Source organism: Myripristis murdjan, chromosome 8 (assembly GCF_902150065.1).
Source record: "Myripristis murdjan chromosome 8, fMyrMur1.1, whole genome shotgun sequence".
NCBI lineage: Eukaryota > Metazoa > Chordata > Actinopteri > Holocentriformes > Holocentridae > Myripristis > Myripristis murdjan.
In genome coordinates this window covers 21,756,349-21,772,038 of record NC_043987.1, presented here as the reverse complement: position 1 = coordinate 21,772,038, position 15,690 = coordinate 21,756,349, and the positions used below count along the sequence as shown (strand labels likewise).

At 42.5% G+C, this 15,690-nt stretch overlaps 1 protein-coding gene across 4 annotated transcripts in view; it reads right to left on the bottom strand.

The window, feature by feature from the left end:
- Positions 1-169: 169 nt before the first annotated feature.
- Positions 170-15,690, bottom strand: part of dock6 (dedicator of cytokinesis 6) — a 34,624-nt gene continuing 19,103 nt past the window's right edge. For 2 of the 4 annotated variants that reach the window (XM_030057258.1, XM_030057259.1), the window contains exons 23-49: positions 14,624-14,725; positions 13,545-13,640; positions 13,241-13,381; positions 12,780-12,893; positions 12,456-12,626; positions 11,956-12,095; positions 11,541-11,710; positions 11,262-11,413; positions 10,754-10,936; positions 10,079-10,205; positions 9,888-9,972; positions 9,371-9,467; positions 9,120-9,254; positions 8,190-8,342; positions 7,902-8,060; positions 7,556-7,656; positions 6,423-6,615; positions 6,012-6,155; positions 5,742-5,873; positions 5,609-5,623; positions 4,194-4,319; positions 4,001-4,090; positions 3,678-3,914; positions 3,440-3,583; positions 3,197-3,303; positions 2,929-3,102; positions 170-1,660 (exon numbers count right to left, since the gene is read on the bottom strand). In XM_030057258.1, coding sequence (XP_029913118.1) covers positions 1,618-1,660; positions 2,929-3,102; positions 3,197-3,303; positions 3,440-3,583; positions 3,678-3,914; positions 4,001-4,090; positions 4,194-4,319; positions 5,609-5,623; positions 5,742-5,873; positions 6,012-6,155; positions 6,423-6,615; positions 7,556-7,656; positions 7,902-8,060; positions 8,190-8,342; positions 9,120-9,254; positions 9,371-9,467; positions 9,888-9,972; positions 10,079-10,205; positions 10,754-10,936; positions 11,262-11,413; positions 11,541-11,710; positions 11,956-12,095; positions 12,456-12,626; positions 12,780-12,893; positions 13,241-13,381; positions 13,545-13,640; positions 14,624-14,725 — 3,531 coding nt within the window. In that variant the 3' untranslated portion in view covers positions 170-1,617. Of the gene's footprint in view, positions 1,661-2,928; positions 3,103-3,196; positions 3,304-3,439; positions 3,584-3,677; positions 3,915-4,000; positions 4,091-4,193; positions 4,320-5,608; positions 5,624-5,741; positions 5,874-6,011; positions 6,156-6,422; positions 6,616-7,555; positions 7,657-7,901; positions 8,061-8,189; positions 8,343-9,119; positions 9,255-9,370; positions 9,468-9,887; positions 9,973-10,078; positions 10,206-10,753; positions 10,937-11,261; positions 11,414-11,540; positions 11,711-11,955; positions 12,096-12,455; positions 12,627-12,779; positions 12,894-13,240; positions 13,382-13,544; positions 13,641-14,159; positions 14,247-14,623; positions 14,726-15,690 lie in introns of all 4 variants that reach the window. The other 2 variants (XM_030057261.1, XM_030057260.1) reach the window with 2 other exon arrangements.

Below are 15,690 nucleotides of genomic sequence, written 5' to 3'. Positions count from 1 at the left end.
ATCATGCTCCTGTTTCTGTAGAAATGTTAACGTTTTTTCTATAAAAGATAACACAAAACATCAAAAGCTGTCATTCTGATTACTCCATCAACGTCATATTTGACTTTAGTCATTAGTGTTATTGGTCTGTTCGTCAGCTCCAAAGCACCACAAATAAAGGTGGACTGGAAAAGAAGGAAGACAAGTTTAATAGAAAGCAGTAAAAAAAAAGATAAAGTGAATAAATAAAAGTTTATACCAACAGGTAAAAAAAAAAAAAAAAAAACACATTCAAGACAGATTGGTAAAATTACAAAAGCTGAGACATTTTAGTAGTTACAGTATCATGTGCTGCAGTTTGTTTACAATAGTGCAATATAATAGATACAGTAGTTGCGCTACAGTGGTTAGAAAATGGCTACATTGACTATCAATCTTCCACAATAAAGGCAGAGACATACAACATGTGGAGTGCTTTTGACACCAGTTCATATACAATCATAGCAGGACATTTTTTTTTTTTTTTTTACATGAAAAAGGCAGGAATTGTAAGATCTAGTCAGTGTCAGACTCGGCTGCCTGCTAGGAGTCACAGTTCAGACATGTTTGTGTGGCTGACAGACTGTCGGGGCAGCGCTTCTGTGGTGAACATCTGATGTGACTGCAGTGCGTTACAACATAATTTCACAGCTTTTAACATTTAAACATCGCCTTCTGCCTTTTTCCCATGCTAATCCTTTCCCCCTTTTTTGTACTGCTACAGAATGTCGCTCCTATATTCAGACAGGAGACTGAAGCCTTAAATTAGAAAACATGATCCCCAACTCTTCTCTATAATGAATTCTTATAATGAGAGAGGGGCGGATGAATGTGAGAGCTTGACGAACGAGGAATGTCAGTTATTTGGTATGTTGATAACAGAAAAGCTGCCTGGGACTATGTCTGGCTGTGACTGAAAAAAGAATTACACATAAATTCAATAAGGCAGTGAAACTAGACAGACAGGCCTGCACTTTCTTTGCACTGCAACTTAACCCCTTTAACAGCAAACATTACAAATACACAAGGAAATGGAGAGGAAGCTTGATCCTACTCAGTCAAGCAGACACACTCTTACACAAACCCAAACAGTGCATACAAGCCAAACACACAATCGCAGAAGCACATCAGCATCTGGATGCTCTAAAACCTAAATTCTGAAGTTTTTCAAGTTCAGAGGGATCCCTTTGGGGTGTCAGTGGAGAGACGACTCTTGAGAGCTCGGCTTTAAACACAGAGGAGACAGAACCTTGCTCCAAATGATGGTGTTTACACTGCAGATAAACTCCCAGTATAAACAGCAGAGGTTTTCTCCTATAGAGGTGTGAGAGGGAGGAGGGAGGGATGATGGAGGAAGGTGGTGCAGGAGGGAAAGCAGCAGCAATAAGTGTGTGTGTGTGTGTGTGAGTGTGGGGGGAGTATGGCGTGACTGGGTGGTCGGGGAGGTGGGTGAAATAATGAGCTTGACAAGGCGGAGGATGGTGCGTGTGTGCTTGTGACAGTTGGTGTGCAGAAGGGGGGAGGGGGAGCAGACGGGATAAGATGTGGCTAATTTGTAAAGCTTGTAGTTTCTGTTTTCATCCACTCCTCCTCTGAGCTTCAACAGTCGACTCTGCGAAGGCTGGACCTGCTGTAGGAGTTCCTGTGAGATAAGCAGCATCAACAAATTTATACCAGTGATACTGTATGTTTAGCGTAATATCGACAACATTTAAATACTACTCCGTTATAATTTTTCCTCCCCTTTATCCAGCAATTGGTTTCCATTCATTCCGCTATGATATGGAAATTAACTCTCAGAGACTTCAGTCTTTCTTCACACCAGAATTCACCGTCACATCACCGCAATAAAGTCGTCCAAATTAATTTTCCTAAAAGCAGCAGCACTGATGGGTTTTGATGACTTGAAATTGGGCGGAGTGATACGTTCTCTCTGCCAGAGAATAGTCCCGAAAGGTGTGCTTTACACCGCAGAAGCAGAACATTATAAGTTGGCTGTTTCAACCAGAACTTCAAATGTGAAAACTGAGGAATTTTGATTTTATGCTGTGAACTCTTTAGTACCCCTTAAGATTTGCAAAATGGTTTGTTACAATGTAAAATGTGGTTGTACTAAATGGGCCAAACTTTCGAAAGCACTGGTATGGTCCTTTAAGAGTCTATCCCTGTGTTTAGAAAAAAAAAAAAAAAAAACCTGAAGCACAGGGAGTGTAATACTGTCAAAGTTCATTAAGAAAGTTTTCAGGAATAGGAATTTGTCCAAAACTGGTAAACAAGGGAGTGAACGAGTTATTGTGAAAGCTATGAATGATGACTTCAAAACACAAAAAGCCAGCATGCTGTCAGTCACTTGATTGAATAAGAGTAAGGTAGAACAAACTATTTTTTATCATTGTTTGTCATCAGCTGTACAAAATGTTATGCTCAGCGGCTCCGTTTGGAAAAACCAACAACAGCTGAGATCAAATTTGTGATCAGTATTTTAACATTGCTCTGGCAGGTGCTGCTGACTGGCTCTGTTTCTGATTAGAAACTCAACAGCTCCTTCCCCTTCACATGCAGACATGAATTTGATGCCAAAAGCACTGAATATAATCAACAAACATGTGGTGATAGTTTCCACAGAGAATCAGTCTGCATTACTTCAAGAACTGCACAGACGCTTTCAATTCATGTTAGATATTTGTGGCATTTTGCAGCATGGCAATTTTTAACAGTGAATGAATTTTGTCTGTGGGTCCATTTTCTCATGACAGACCCAGAAATCTGGAGAGCAAGATACAGTTTGGGGTTAAATTACTATTGTGCTTGAACATAGGTTAGATGAGCTATGCAGAGCAGAATGAGCTCATTTTGTGTGTGTGTGTGTGTGTGTGTCTGTGTGTGTGTTTGTGCAGTGTCTCAGGTTACCGTTGTGTTTGCGTAGTCTGAGCTGGCAGAGTTCTGTAGAGCTGGGGGATCTTGCGGTTGATGAGGGGACTCAGAGCTTCTTTCAGTTTATTGTAGTTCCTCTCCAGCTCTCTGTGGTATTCCTTCTGATCTGGCCCAATCATGGCTTTATTCTTCCTCAGGGCATCCTCACACCTGTGCGAGAAGAGCAGAGCAGACGCAGGGAGTTGGGATTTGTTTTTATTAGTTACACAGCACACTGTGTCTGGGATTCAGAGTGTGTCATCACCTCTTGGTGAAGTCTTTAAAGCAGAGGCGCAGTTTGTTGTGATGGCGAAACAGTTTTGGGTCATCGGGAATGTCGGAGAGGAAAACCTGCGCAACCTCAAGGGGGCCCTGCAAGGGAGACAAACTGTTACACATCTGGCCAGGAATGTCTGTTATGACTTAAACACACACACACTTAGACACATACAATGCATTAGGGCTATACACCCTCCTAAGCATCAGTTGTTGTTATCTGAACAGGCACCTGGTTGACGGTGGTGCCAACACAGCCCTGCAGCACCATCTGCAGCATCTTAGAGTCTGCTGGATCTTGGTTGGTGGCAAAGGCGAGCTCCTGAGTCTTCTTCTGCATGTCCTCGATGGCCACCTCCATCGGGACTAAAATGATCTGGACAGCCAAACACAACAGAATCATTTATACTAAGTGTTTACCCATGTGCTGCATCAATATTGCAATAAACTCTTCAAGCGGAGACACCTACCTCCTCCTTGTGGATAACGTTGATGCGTGTCTTGATGTAAGGGAAGGCGTGAGAGGTTGTCAGGATGGTTTTGCGTTTGTACTGCTCGTGTAGGTCTCCGTGGGCACGGCCATCCAGAGTGAAGGGGGTACAGTACATGAAGGTGCGCAGGTTGTAGTTCTTGTCAAAGTAGGTGATTCTTTCCTTGAGCTCATAGGTGTCAAAGAAAGGCTCGACGTAGGTGATCTGGAGGTAGGCCTGAGTGAAGAACAAACACAAATCAGTACGAGAACATGTTTCAAAATCTGTACTGTACTCCTGAGCTTTTGCTTTCCCATGCTGACCTTGTTGGGATCCAGTTTGTTCTTATCCACAGGGTTGGAGTCCTTGATAATTTCGACTACATCATCCCCAAACCTCTCCGAATAGAACTCCTATATACAAAATGCATGGAAAGAGAGACACTGTTACAAACACGTTGCTCAACTCTGCGATAAATTTGTGACACTTCAGGAGAATAATGACTGCTTGACGTGCCTCCAGTCTGTGGGAGATCTCAGCCAGCTTGGTGATTGATGGCTCCTTGTAGACAAACTCCTGCTCATCGAGGTCTCCAAACCGACAGCCATAGAAACCAACCCGAAAGTAGGTGCCAAACATTCTCTGCTCACTAAAGGTGGAGTTGAAAAAACACGTTGATTAAAGGGCGTTGGGGCAGGGTCGGATGAGATAGAGTGCAATAAAAACATTACTTTTATGGCTTAGGTGAACTTGAGTGAGAATAACAATCATTTTAAGCAGGAGGATGAGTTAGCTCAATGGCCTATGATCGTCTAATGAATATTTGTGAAGACAAACAACTCTTAAAGCTGTTTTTACACAACTGACCCTCATAAAAATGCAGGAGCAGAGCTGAGATTAAACGATTAATATCCAAAACTTTATTTATCCACATAAGATCATCTTTACTCTGTAGGAGGGGGGGTTGTGGTAGCCATCTCATATCTCATTTTAATAGACTTCAGCTCTAACAGTTTAGCTAGAAAAACAAGAAACATTAATGTAAATGTCTTGAATCTACCAGACGGCCTGGCCTAGTTTTAAAATGGTATCTATGAGATTTCTGAATAAGATGTGAGATGTCTAGTCAGCAGGTGATACAAATCACATGCACAGCAGTGTTAGCTTGTTGTTTGCAAAATTATTGCCCAGACTCATAAACGCCACAGATTTCAGTGGATCCAGTAACATTAGAGAGACAAATGCACATAGTTTAAAAATGTCTGGGTTTATAAACCCTTGTGAAACAGAAACAGAAAAATTCCTTTAGACCTAGAGGACTATATATGGGCAAGGCTAACACCCTTAACTACATCAGACTAACAAAGTCTATAACAAGAAGTTTTTGTGATGTGATTTGTGATCATCATCATGCAAATGGAGTTGAAGTTTTCCAGCAGTCACACAAAGTAGCTTAGCTTTTTCTATCTTTTCCATTCCTTTCTCACTGAAGGTGTAAATCAGTGAGACAAAGGTGACAGACTTAAAAACTGCTCTCTCTCTTTATTAGCTGTAAGAGACTGTAACAAATGTTCACTAACTGAAGAACAACTGTTGTGGGCAAAGAGAAGAAATATTCACGCTGAAATTTAGTGACATGCCCCTTTAACTGACATGTTGCACCATAGCAGAGGGGCCGAAGAGAACAGAAGTCTTTTGTAACATGGGTTTTATCCAATTCTGTCCAAGTGTGAAGGCAAGTTATGTGTCTGAATAAAGGTTAGCAGTGGTTTTATAGCACTTCACTCACCAGTAAGATGCCGTTCATCCAGGAGGGGAGAGGAGACACCATGGGGAAGAGAGAGAAAACAGTATTGTCAATACATACAACCACTTGATGACTGTATGTATATGTAACTATATTATATTAGAAAAATAAATAAATTAGTTACCTCCCATCCTGAGCTCTGGGAGAGTTGAAAAAAGAAAATAAGCATGTGAAATGAAGCCATGATTGAGTTTATTTTCACACAGAGAACCTAGTATTTTAGTGCTGGTTTTATTAGGACAAAACTTTTAACTCACCTGGTTGTAGACTTTGTTGAAGGCGTCCTGCAGCTTGCCGTGGACGGTGGCCAGCTTTTTAAAGTCTCTGTTGGCCTCATGGATGGGCAGCAGGATCTTGTACACTTCATTTATGGCCTCGTACATGGCAGCCTGGGGGACAGGACCATGGAAAAGTCAGTTCCACATATAAAACTCCACATACCACTCCTTCACCCGTGTTAATGCAGTAACCTTGTGCCGTGTTAACCCACAGAGAGTCTCCATGTGGTTGGAGAATATGAGTCGTACCATGTTAAAAGAGGCAGCTGCTTGCTCCAAGAGGCCCACCAGGCCGGACTCGCTGAAGTACTTCCCTGCACAAATACCTTCCTCTTCGGGGGACAAGATGTCATCGGACACTGCTGACTCCTCCAACACGTTGGACGAAACATTCTGCAGGGAAAGAGCAGTGCATTCAAAACAAATAGAAATTAGATCTGGCGATAACAATAACAATAATAATTCTCTTTCCGCTCCACAGGAGTGCGAGTTCAGCTGCAAAACAGTGTCTGTAAAGCTGGTGGGGGATCAGTGTTTCCACCCAAGAGCCCTTGAGCAGGCATGACATGACAGGGGGACTTGAACCTGTGTCCCCCATTTGTGGTCCACCTTATGTTGTCTGTGAATAAAACACGATTAAGCCAGTCAGAGTCTGCTGACCTGGAAGGTGACGCAGCCGATAGGGAGGTAGCGGCAGTCCTCCAGCATGTTAAGGTATTCTGCCACCAGGGCGGCGCTGTGGACCAGGCAGTGGGCCGCCTCAGCGTGGTTCCCTCTCTCCGAGTGCTTCCCTGCCATATTCTGGAGCCACGTCAGACGCAGGTCTGGAGAGTTCTGGTAGCCCTTAGCAATCCTGAAATACAATTCAACAATTCAAAATTCAAAAAATACATTTAGGGATCAACTGATGTTGATTTTTCAGGGCTGATAACAATAACGATTATTAGTAATTCAGGGCATCAATAACTGATATTTAGGGCCGATATTCACTTATAGAAAATTTGAAAATTAGAGTGTCAAAACTAATAGTATTAGAAACAAACCTTGCTTTGAATGTTTAATTAGCATTGCTTTGCAAAAGAATATTACCAGAAAATTAAAAAAACAACAACAGAAAATCAGCAAAAAATTAATCTGAAAATTTGGGGAGAAATAATTACAAGAAAACTATATTTATGATGATAAAAATGATACATTTAACGGTCAGATCAGTGATGATGGGTCAGATTTCATTTCTTTCTTTAAATGCTTGTGTGTCAAAAGCCTTTTTCAAGGATTTAAATCCAGTAAAACTGAATCAAAAATTGTAACTCTTCTGTTATTAAGGCAGGTAAGTAAGAGAAACATGCTTCAGCTTGTTTTTTTTTTTTGTTTTTTTTTTGTATAACTAAGTTAAATAACAATCCAGTGAAAATGGAAATCAAAATTACAATACCAATCATTGAAAAATTCAGAATATAAGCCTCCATAATTGGCTGGGACTGAAAATTGGTTAATCCCTTGAAAATGTGAGAATAAACAATGAGAAATGAATTTCAGTGGTTTGAACTGTGGACTGTCTTCATCTGCTCAGTACTGTACAGTCATATTCTTAATGCCTACAATTTTATTTATGCCTGAGGAAGATCCTAGACTGAAAGACTGCATAGCGAGTGAAGACTGTATGTAAACTTAACCTTTTTATGAACTGATAAGCCTTCTATCCACATGTGTAAGAGACTTTTGATTAGCAGTGTTTTGACCTGTATACTATGTTTAGTTTGCCAGCGTTGTTGCCAGCGCCTGCAGAGTACCTGTACATGAGGTCAATGAGCATCTCTGGATCCTGCTGATGCTCCTTCATCTTGACAGTGTCAGTTAGAATCATGTGCAGGTTGAACACAAGATCCTGGACCTGCAGCAGCAAGAGAACAACACACAAAATCAGTATCACCTCCAACTACTGCTTCACAGATGGTTTAATCCATTCTACCGGCTCCATTATGAACACTGCAAAAACAAATGGACAGCATTTCTATAGCGCTTTTCCAGTCTATCGACCACTCAAAGTGCTTTACAATGTATGCCTCGCCTTCACCCATTAACACACACATTTACACACTGATGTCAGAGGCTGCCATGGAAGGTGCCAAGCTGTACCTGCTCAGGGAAGGGTGTGTCTCTCAGCTCCAGGTCCTCTTCAGCGTACGTGAGGATCGTCTTGAGGGAGCGGCGGATATGCTCCTCATTGAAGTTCTGAGACGTTCCCACCAGGGAGGACAGAGACATGGTCACCTGCATCTTTACCCGAGCAAAGTTCTGTCCCAAGAGCACAAAACAAGTTCAGAAAATGTCTCACAACAGTATGGCCAAAATCTGTTCCACATGGATATTGTTTTACTGGTTATACAAAAACACCCAGAATGCAGAGACACCATTGAGACTTACGTTGCCGATCTCAAAGTTTTGCCTCATGAGCAGGTAGAGGGAGGCGGAGGCGTGGCTTCTGACGGAGCCAACACTACTGCTGCAGTGCCGCAGGAGACGCAAGCACAGGTCTGCACACAGCTCTGTGTCCTCTTCGAAAAGCATCTCTGGGAACTACTCACACACACACACACACACACACATTTACTTTACAAGCAGCAGCAACAGAGAATACAACAACAGAAAAACTGAAAAAAGATGCACCTGAAAAAAAAAAAGGCATATACATACAAATTTGTTTTTTTTACATCATAACAGCGTGAGTCAGAGAGCATGTGTGCGTGTGACATGAGCCAACATGAGCCAAGGGAGAGGATCTATGTGATGAGCTACTCTGACAATACTTAAAGAAGTATATGTATAATTTAGAGGTGTAAAACCAAACCCTAAAACACTGAACTGTTCAATACACAATACTGCGTTCATTCTATTTTGAAATGGGAGCTGAAAAGTGCACTGTATGGGAGCCACACGACCACACACTTCGCTGGTGAATCAATGAATATGTTCAGAGTATGTTTAAGTTGGATTTAAATAGTCTAAGCAGCACTTTAGCCTTTGAAAGAATATTTATTGATTTCATACATTGCTATTAAATCTCTGAATAAAAAAACTGTTTTAGCAAATAAAATAAACTACAGAAAACACTGAGAATGGTAATTCTTTTCTCCCTGATGTACAAAAGAAACCGAACCGAAACAGTGACCCAAAAGACGCAATACAAACTAAACCATGGGTTTGCTGAACCATCACACCCCTAATATAAATAGATTATCAGTATGAAACATTAACAATAAATGATCAATAACATAAAAATGAGACTTCATTCACTGACACACACACACACACACACACACACACACACACACACACACACACACACACACACACCTTGAAGACCAAAGCTCTCTGTGTACTGAAGCAGTGCTGCAGGAAGAGGGCGCTCTGGTTGCCTGCCATGCTGTGGAGGAGCACCCGAAGCACCCCACCCAGGACACTCTCCTTCAGCTCTGACGCCACGACCGTCTGGAACAGGACACACAGAGAGCGGCAACGGGTAAGAGGGAGAGCAAATCACAGAAAAAAATAACAGTGAGTGAATGGAAGTGTCTGCTGTCATTTTATTTTTTCATTGGTTTTACCTTGACGATGATCTCCAGCGTGTCCAGCACCACCAGAGAGGCTTCAGTTGCCAAATTCCCATCCACCACAGACTCCTGCTCCACCTCAGCCTTAGACCTGGTAAGACAAGTTGTTGGTCACCATGAGCATCATGTAGTACACTTCAGCTCTATTCAGATATAGAAGGTAATGTAATTAATGTCAGAGCATGCACATGATTTTAATTCTGATATATCATGTACTGTGTCAGGAAAAACTGCAGCCTTTTTTATCAACAGATATTTGTCTTTTAAAAAATTAAGTCAGGTAAAACTAGTCAAACAGAAAACAAATACATTTCTGATGAGAAGACTAACTTCATGGATTAATTTTGAGAGTTTAGAGGCTACTTATCTCTGAGAGATGCCCTGCGATAACAGTCAGTCTGACAACAACCCCCCCCTTCATATAGTATGCAATGTTTATTACATAGGAAGAGAAAAAAAAAGCATGTGTGTCCATAATTGGCTTTAGTTGGCATAAATGGAAATGACCTACTTATCGACTCTGTCTGTGTTTTGTCTCCAGTGTGTGACGTTCTTCCTCCACCTGACGTTCTCTTGGCTGCCGTAGGGACTCCTCTCTGGAAAGAAAACATGCTACACTTTCCACGAACACGCCAAGCCAAATAACACCTCAAACAAAAACAACCACTGACACACACCCTCCTGTGTTTTCACCCTATTTACCTCTGCAGCGGCGGACCATCTCCTGACGAGCTCCGATGGTGCCCAGAATGGCTTCCTCCAGACGGGCTTTCATGTCCTGAGACTTCTTAAACGTCAGGCTGTTGATCCTCTCTAGAGCCTTCTTCCCCTACCATCACCGATCACAGGGCAAAACAATGCATCGGCAGGGTACAAAGAAATCTTTACTCAGTGATAAGAATAAAAGTAGAAGTAAAGAGTAGCGAAATGAATATGCATTAACCTGAGTTTGACTAAATAGTTAACAGGTCAAAAATGATAACATACTAGTTACATTGTTAAAATGTTATGATAATAGATTGATTTGCAATTCAGCACAAGCAACACAATGGACTGAAGCACTGATCATGCAAATCTGTTAGCAGTAAATTGGGATTTTTCCATTTAATTGGAAATGGAGTAGAAGACAACAAAAAAAGTTGGTCAAGAAAATGAGTTAGAGTATACACTACAGCATGCTGTAATACCCAGGAGAGTAAAATTCTTCTGAACAACTGCTTATAGATCTGTAATGAAGCCTCTGTGGTGTGTCCCTGCCCACCTCTGCAGGCTTGCAGTTTGCCCAATTAAGCCGAGGTTAAAAATTAGATTTGGCTCTTACAGGGAGATTTTGTGATGAAAGGCTCTCATGGTAGTGACAGCGCCTGGTTATTGTACCTTGTATTCAAAGCAGGACACACAGAGATGCAGCAGATCCAGCAGGCGGTTGATTTGCAGCACAGACAAATCGGACACCCAGCGCTCCAGGAGAGCTGCGTCTGCGTTTTTCAGCACCCACAGGAAACACACCAGCAGAGTCCTGCTGCACTCTGCCGACAGCGAGCTGCACTGGCGCCCGGCCTGATGGGGACATACATACAAACTCAGTGCCAGTCCTTTAATCTCCTTCAGTATTACACAAAATGGCTGTTTACAGAAGGTTACAGAGAAAATGATGGACAGGGAGCCATCTACAGGCAAGTAGTTGTACCTCAGAAAAGAGCGACGACATGGGAAGAATGCAAATGCTATTTGAATGAGCGGCTGTGTGAAGTTACATAAAGGCCGCAGTGATTGTCTGTCACAGTGAAGCAGCAGCCTCCCACTCAGAAGACAGAGGCCGATCTGTGACCTGTCAGTCTGTATGGCCTGGGGGAACAGAGTGACCCCTGCTGTTATCACTCACCACTGTAGGCAGGGCAAAAGGGTTGGCTTTGGCATGCGGCAACGGGGAGCCAGCAATTGCCATGGCAACAGACTGACTGATGGTGTTGCTGTTGTCTGGGTCACCATCATCAGCGTGGGCTGAGGCATGGCGGACCCGAGCAGGCGAGGAGTCTAGAAAAAAATATTTAAAAAATAAAAAAACACATATCTAAGTGCAATACTGTTCAACGAGGGTAAAACACAGGAGATTTACAGAAATAAGAAAAACTGAAATAATAGACTGCATGACTGTTCTTACCAGTGAAGTCGTGCAGCTGATTTAAGCTATCCATGACGATGGGGATGAGAGGCAGGTAGAGTTGAGCGATGTGGGCTCGGACCTGAGGGTCGGTGTAGCGAGGATCTGCATCATGGCTGCACAGCAAGGAGTGAACAGCACTGATAGCCTTCTTATGAAGGAAAAACACCCTGTGGAGTCAAAAATGGCTACATAAGTATCTCTGGCATTTTTCTGTATGCACATGGCATTGGATATATGCACTGTTGTCCATTTTGTAAAATAAACTGCTGATGAATCATTAGTAACTGGCAACATGTTTTTTTTTATGGTAATCATTTGTTACCTTTATGTACTGTTTTTAATTAAAAATCGAACATCATCACTGAGGGGATAGTCAAATCTCCTGTTATGTGTGTAAGTAATAACAGTGTACCCTTCTCCATCAGGCTCAAGAATGAGAGCGAGTTCAGTGAGCAGCAGGCCAGACAGGAAATGCTGCTGGCGAAAAGGGACGGAGAGCTCAAACATGCTGGCCACACCCTGGTCTTGCACCATACTGGAGAATGCTGAACTCTGTGGATACAAAAACAAATAGAGGCATTAGAGACGCTGTGGGTAGTGACGCTTTGTTAAATCTGAATCAAATTACATTTTAGGTTTTTAGCTGTGGGAAACAAAGAAACAGCAAACAGCAGAACAGAGAGGCGAGCATTGCACATCATCTGTCTGACAATGGATCTTAGATCAGATGCAACAAGGTTTGAGGACTGGATGACAGAAAACTAAGCATTGTAGACAAGAATTATTTTTACTACCTGTCTAGTCAGCCAACAGGAAAAGAGGGTGTTCCCCATCGGTAAATACAGCTGTGATATGAGGCCTGATACTGTAAATAATCAACATAGCAGTGTAGTAGACTGCCTGTTACAGTACCTGTGAGGTGGTGGAGGAGGTGGAGGGGGAGGGGGAGGCTGGAGGGCTGAGGGTGGAGCAGGGCAGGTTGAGGGTGACATAGTGCTCATGGCTGCAGACGATACGGGTGAAGTCCATCCTCAGAGCATTCAGAGCGCTGGGGTTCTGGGCCGTGTGTAACTTGTTGGCAATCTGTTTGACACAAGACAGACTGATGGTTACTATGGACACGATAACTGTTAAATGTAGCAGTGGAGCAACTGAGGTCTGAAAGAATGAAAGAGCTATGAGAAATTGTGCGGCAAAAAGGGAATTGTTTATAGTTGAAGGGGGGGTTGCATGCACCTGTTTGTAGTAGGAGCGGATGAGATTGAACACAAAACCCCGGTCCATGAGAGACAGCAGATCATTCAGGAAGAAGGCTAGACTGCTATTTAGCCTCTCCACAAGCTCCACATCCTGAGAGACGATGGTGATGGAGACAGCGAGAGAGAGAGAGAGAGGGAGAGAGAGGCATGTGATTAGAGAGGAACAGATATATGTTTCATTATTCAGTCACAGTACTTTGTCTGATTTCAGTGAATGATGCCAATAGCCAGACATACGGCAACATTAGCATGTGGCTTGCTGCCTACAAGTGACGTTACCCAACGATTAAGCTGTGGAAAACTTTCTTGCTGACAAAAACTTTCAACCACCGTCAAGACTGGCCATCACTTCTCGGCTATTCAACTCATCGAAAACAAATGGACTTCCAGTGGGTAATTTGTTGAGTTGTTTGTGTTATGGCTTAGTGGGCTCTGTACCTTGTGGTATCGGCTTGCAATATCTGCACTTATAGCGCACACAAGTGCAGCGATATCGTCCACAAAGCGGTCCGGGTAACGCTGACGCCTGGGAGTGTCCAGTTTAGAGGAAAGGAATAAGTGGTGGGCCATGCTCTTTGTCTAGAGGAGAGGGGAAAGAGAGACTTTATGAAAATATTGTCTTGCGTCATCGTTCTGTAATGTTATATAACTTCAGTATGCGGGATTCTGTTCAATACAATTACACTGATTACAGTATGGAAAAAGCAAGTACATAAATGTGAGTTTCCAGAGGTATACTAACCATAAGCTGGAAGAAAAACCAGGCCTGCTGCAGTGCCGCCTCCCTCACTGTGCTGGTACTGACCACCCACTGCAGCGCCAGCTCCTCGTGGAGCAGCTGCATGAGGACCAATGCAAACAGGGCAGCACACAACAACAAGAATTAGATTACATGGGATAACAACTTGAGATGCACTTCTGAAACCAAATGAGCTCTGCCATTCAGGTTTAAGTGCTTTATGTTTGCTTTCATAAAGAGCAAGTCATCAACTATCATTGTGGTGTGGAGAGATATTAGCTTATAACACCTACAACTGTTATTGCTGACAGTAAATCAGTCCTTAATTTCTATTCAGAAACAAACTTGGACTCAGTAAACCAAATAATCCCTGGACAAAAAGTCCTGTGGTTTAACAGAATAAATTTAGTGTGACACCTAACAATTCTGCCATAGATGCAGTCCTGAAACATTCAGATAAACCCACAAAATAGACTCTTAACTGCCAGTCCATGAAAGAACAAATGTTCACAACTTACAGATGGACACAATTGTTAAAACAAATTAAAATGAATGAGGATGACAGTGAATGTTAGGACACTGAAATGAGTTAGTCTGTTATAGTGAATGCCAGTTTACCTTCTTGGCAATCTGCCTTGTGGGAACTGAACAGAAGCTGATGCTGTCCAGAAAGGCAGACATGCGATTACAGCTGCGCTCGCTTGCCTGACATGGAGTGATGGTGAAGTGAACACACACAGATGAGGACACAGTGGTGTGAGAAAGGATGAATGAGGATGTGAATTGGATGTGCTGGAGAACTCCCTACAAACAAACTGTTGCTTTTCTGAGTGCACGGCCTGGTTAGGAATCTGACAAAACCCGATCAGAGCTTGTGTCAGTCAAACATGTCAAATATGAGCTGTCGGAAAGGAATGAGAGGATGAACTGTGAATTGATGTAAGCTGCTTGACAGGTGGGACTACGATAACAGCTTGGGTCAGAGACAGACAGAAGCAGGAACTGACACAAATAGACCAGACACTGGAGGTGATTTGGGATAGAGGTGGAGGTGAAGGTGCAGTGGTGAAAGGATTTGGCACCTGCTTGAGGTCACAGCTGGAGTTGGGGTTCCTGCGTAGCACAGCTCTGGAGCCCCCAGGGGCATAAGCAGAGTTTACCCAGGAGTGGGAGCGGTCTATACCCTGCCATTAGCCACCGGAGACAGCGAACACAAACACACGGTGCAGCAAGAGGCAAGGACAAAGAGAGGGAAGAGAGGGAAATAACCACACAAGAGATTAATAGAAGGAGAGAGGGAAGGAAGGGAAACGAGAGGAACATAAGGGGGATGTAGAGAGCAGAAAAGGGAAGCTAGGACCAGAGAGGGGAGAATGAAAGGAGGGTAGGAACCAGAGAACACAAGTCACAGAAGCACAAAGCGTAATTGCATAGTTGACATAACCAGTATAATTAACTGCTGGCACAGAATTCCCTGAACCCATTGGTATGAATATGGTCAAAACCCAACTCTGCTTATTGGATTAGCTGTAAACAGTGGAGGCGAGAGGGATGGGGCAATCATTACCACAAAACAGACAGACATCGTAATGGCTAAGCAGAAAATGGGGGGCACTAGGGATAACATTATAAAGATAAACACAGGAGCTGATCATTGTGTGCTGCTGTTTCCTTTCCTATCTACTGCTGCAAACAAATGAGGCATAGTGATATACAAATACACACAGTGGTTTGCTACTATACTACTTTTTACTAGTATGCCAGTCAGGAGGAATAATCTATTTTTGCAAATCAAATAAATTATTTATTATTATTATGAGTCATTCATTTTCACTATGAAACAAAAAAGGAACAAAGTATCAAAATTCAACAGACTGTGCAGGGGAGATTAAAAAGTCCACAAGGTTTATGAGATTGTCTCACCTAGATAAAAACAAATAAATAAAAAAGCAAATGAAAGAAAAACATCATAGATAAAATGTGACAACAGATAAATATGGAAACTAAAACAACTGAGATGCCTGTAAACACAAGCTGGGGCTGATTTATCACTGGAAAACCTGCAATGTTTTTCAAGATTTCAAAACTAAATTTAAGAATTAAATGCAATGTTTAACCTTAAGACTTGTAAGGCTTTGGGTTAATTAGA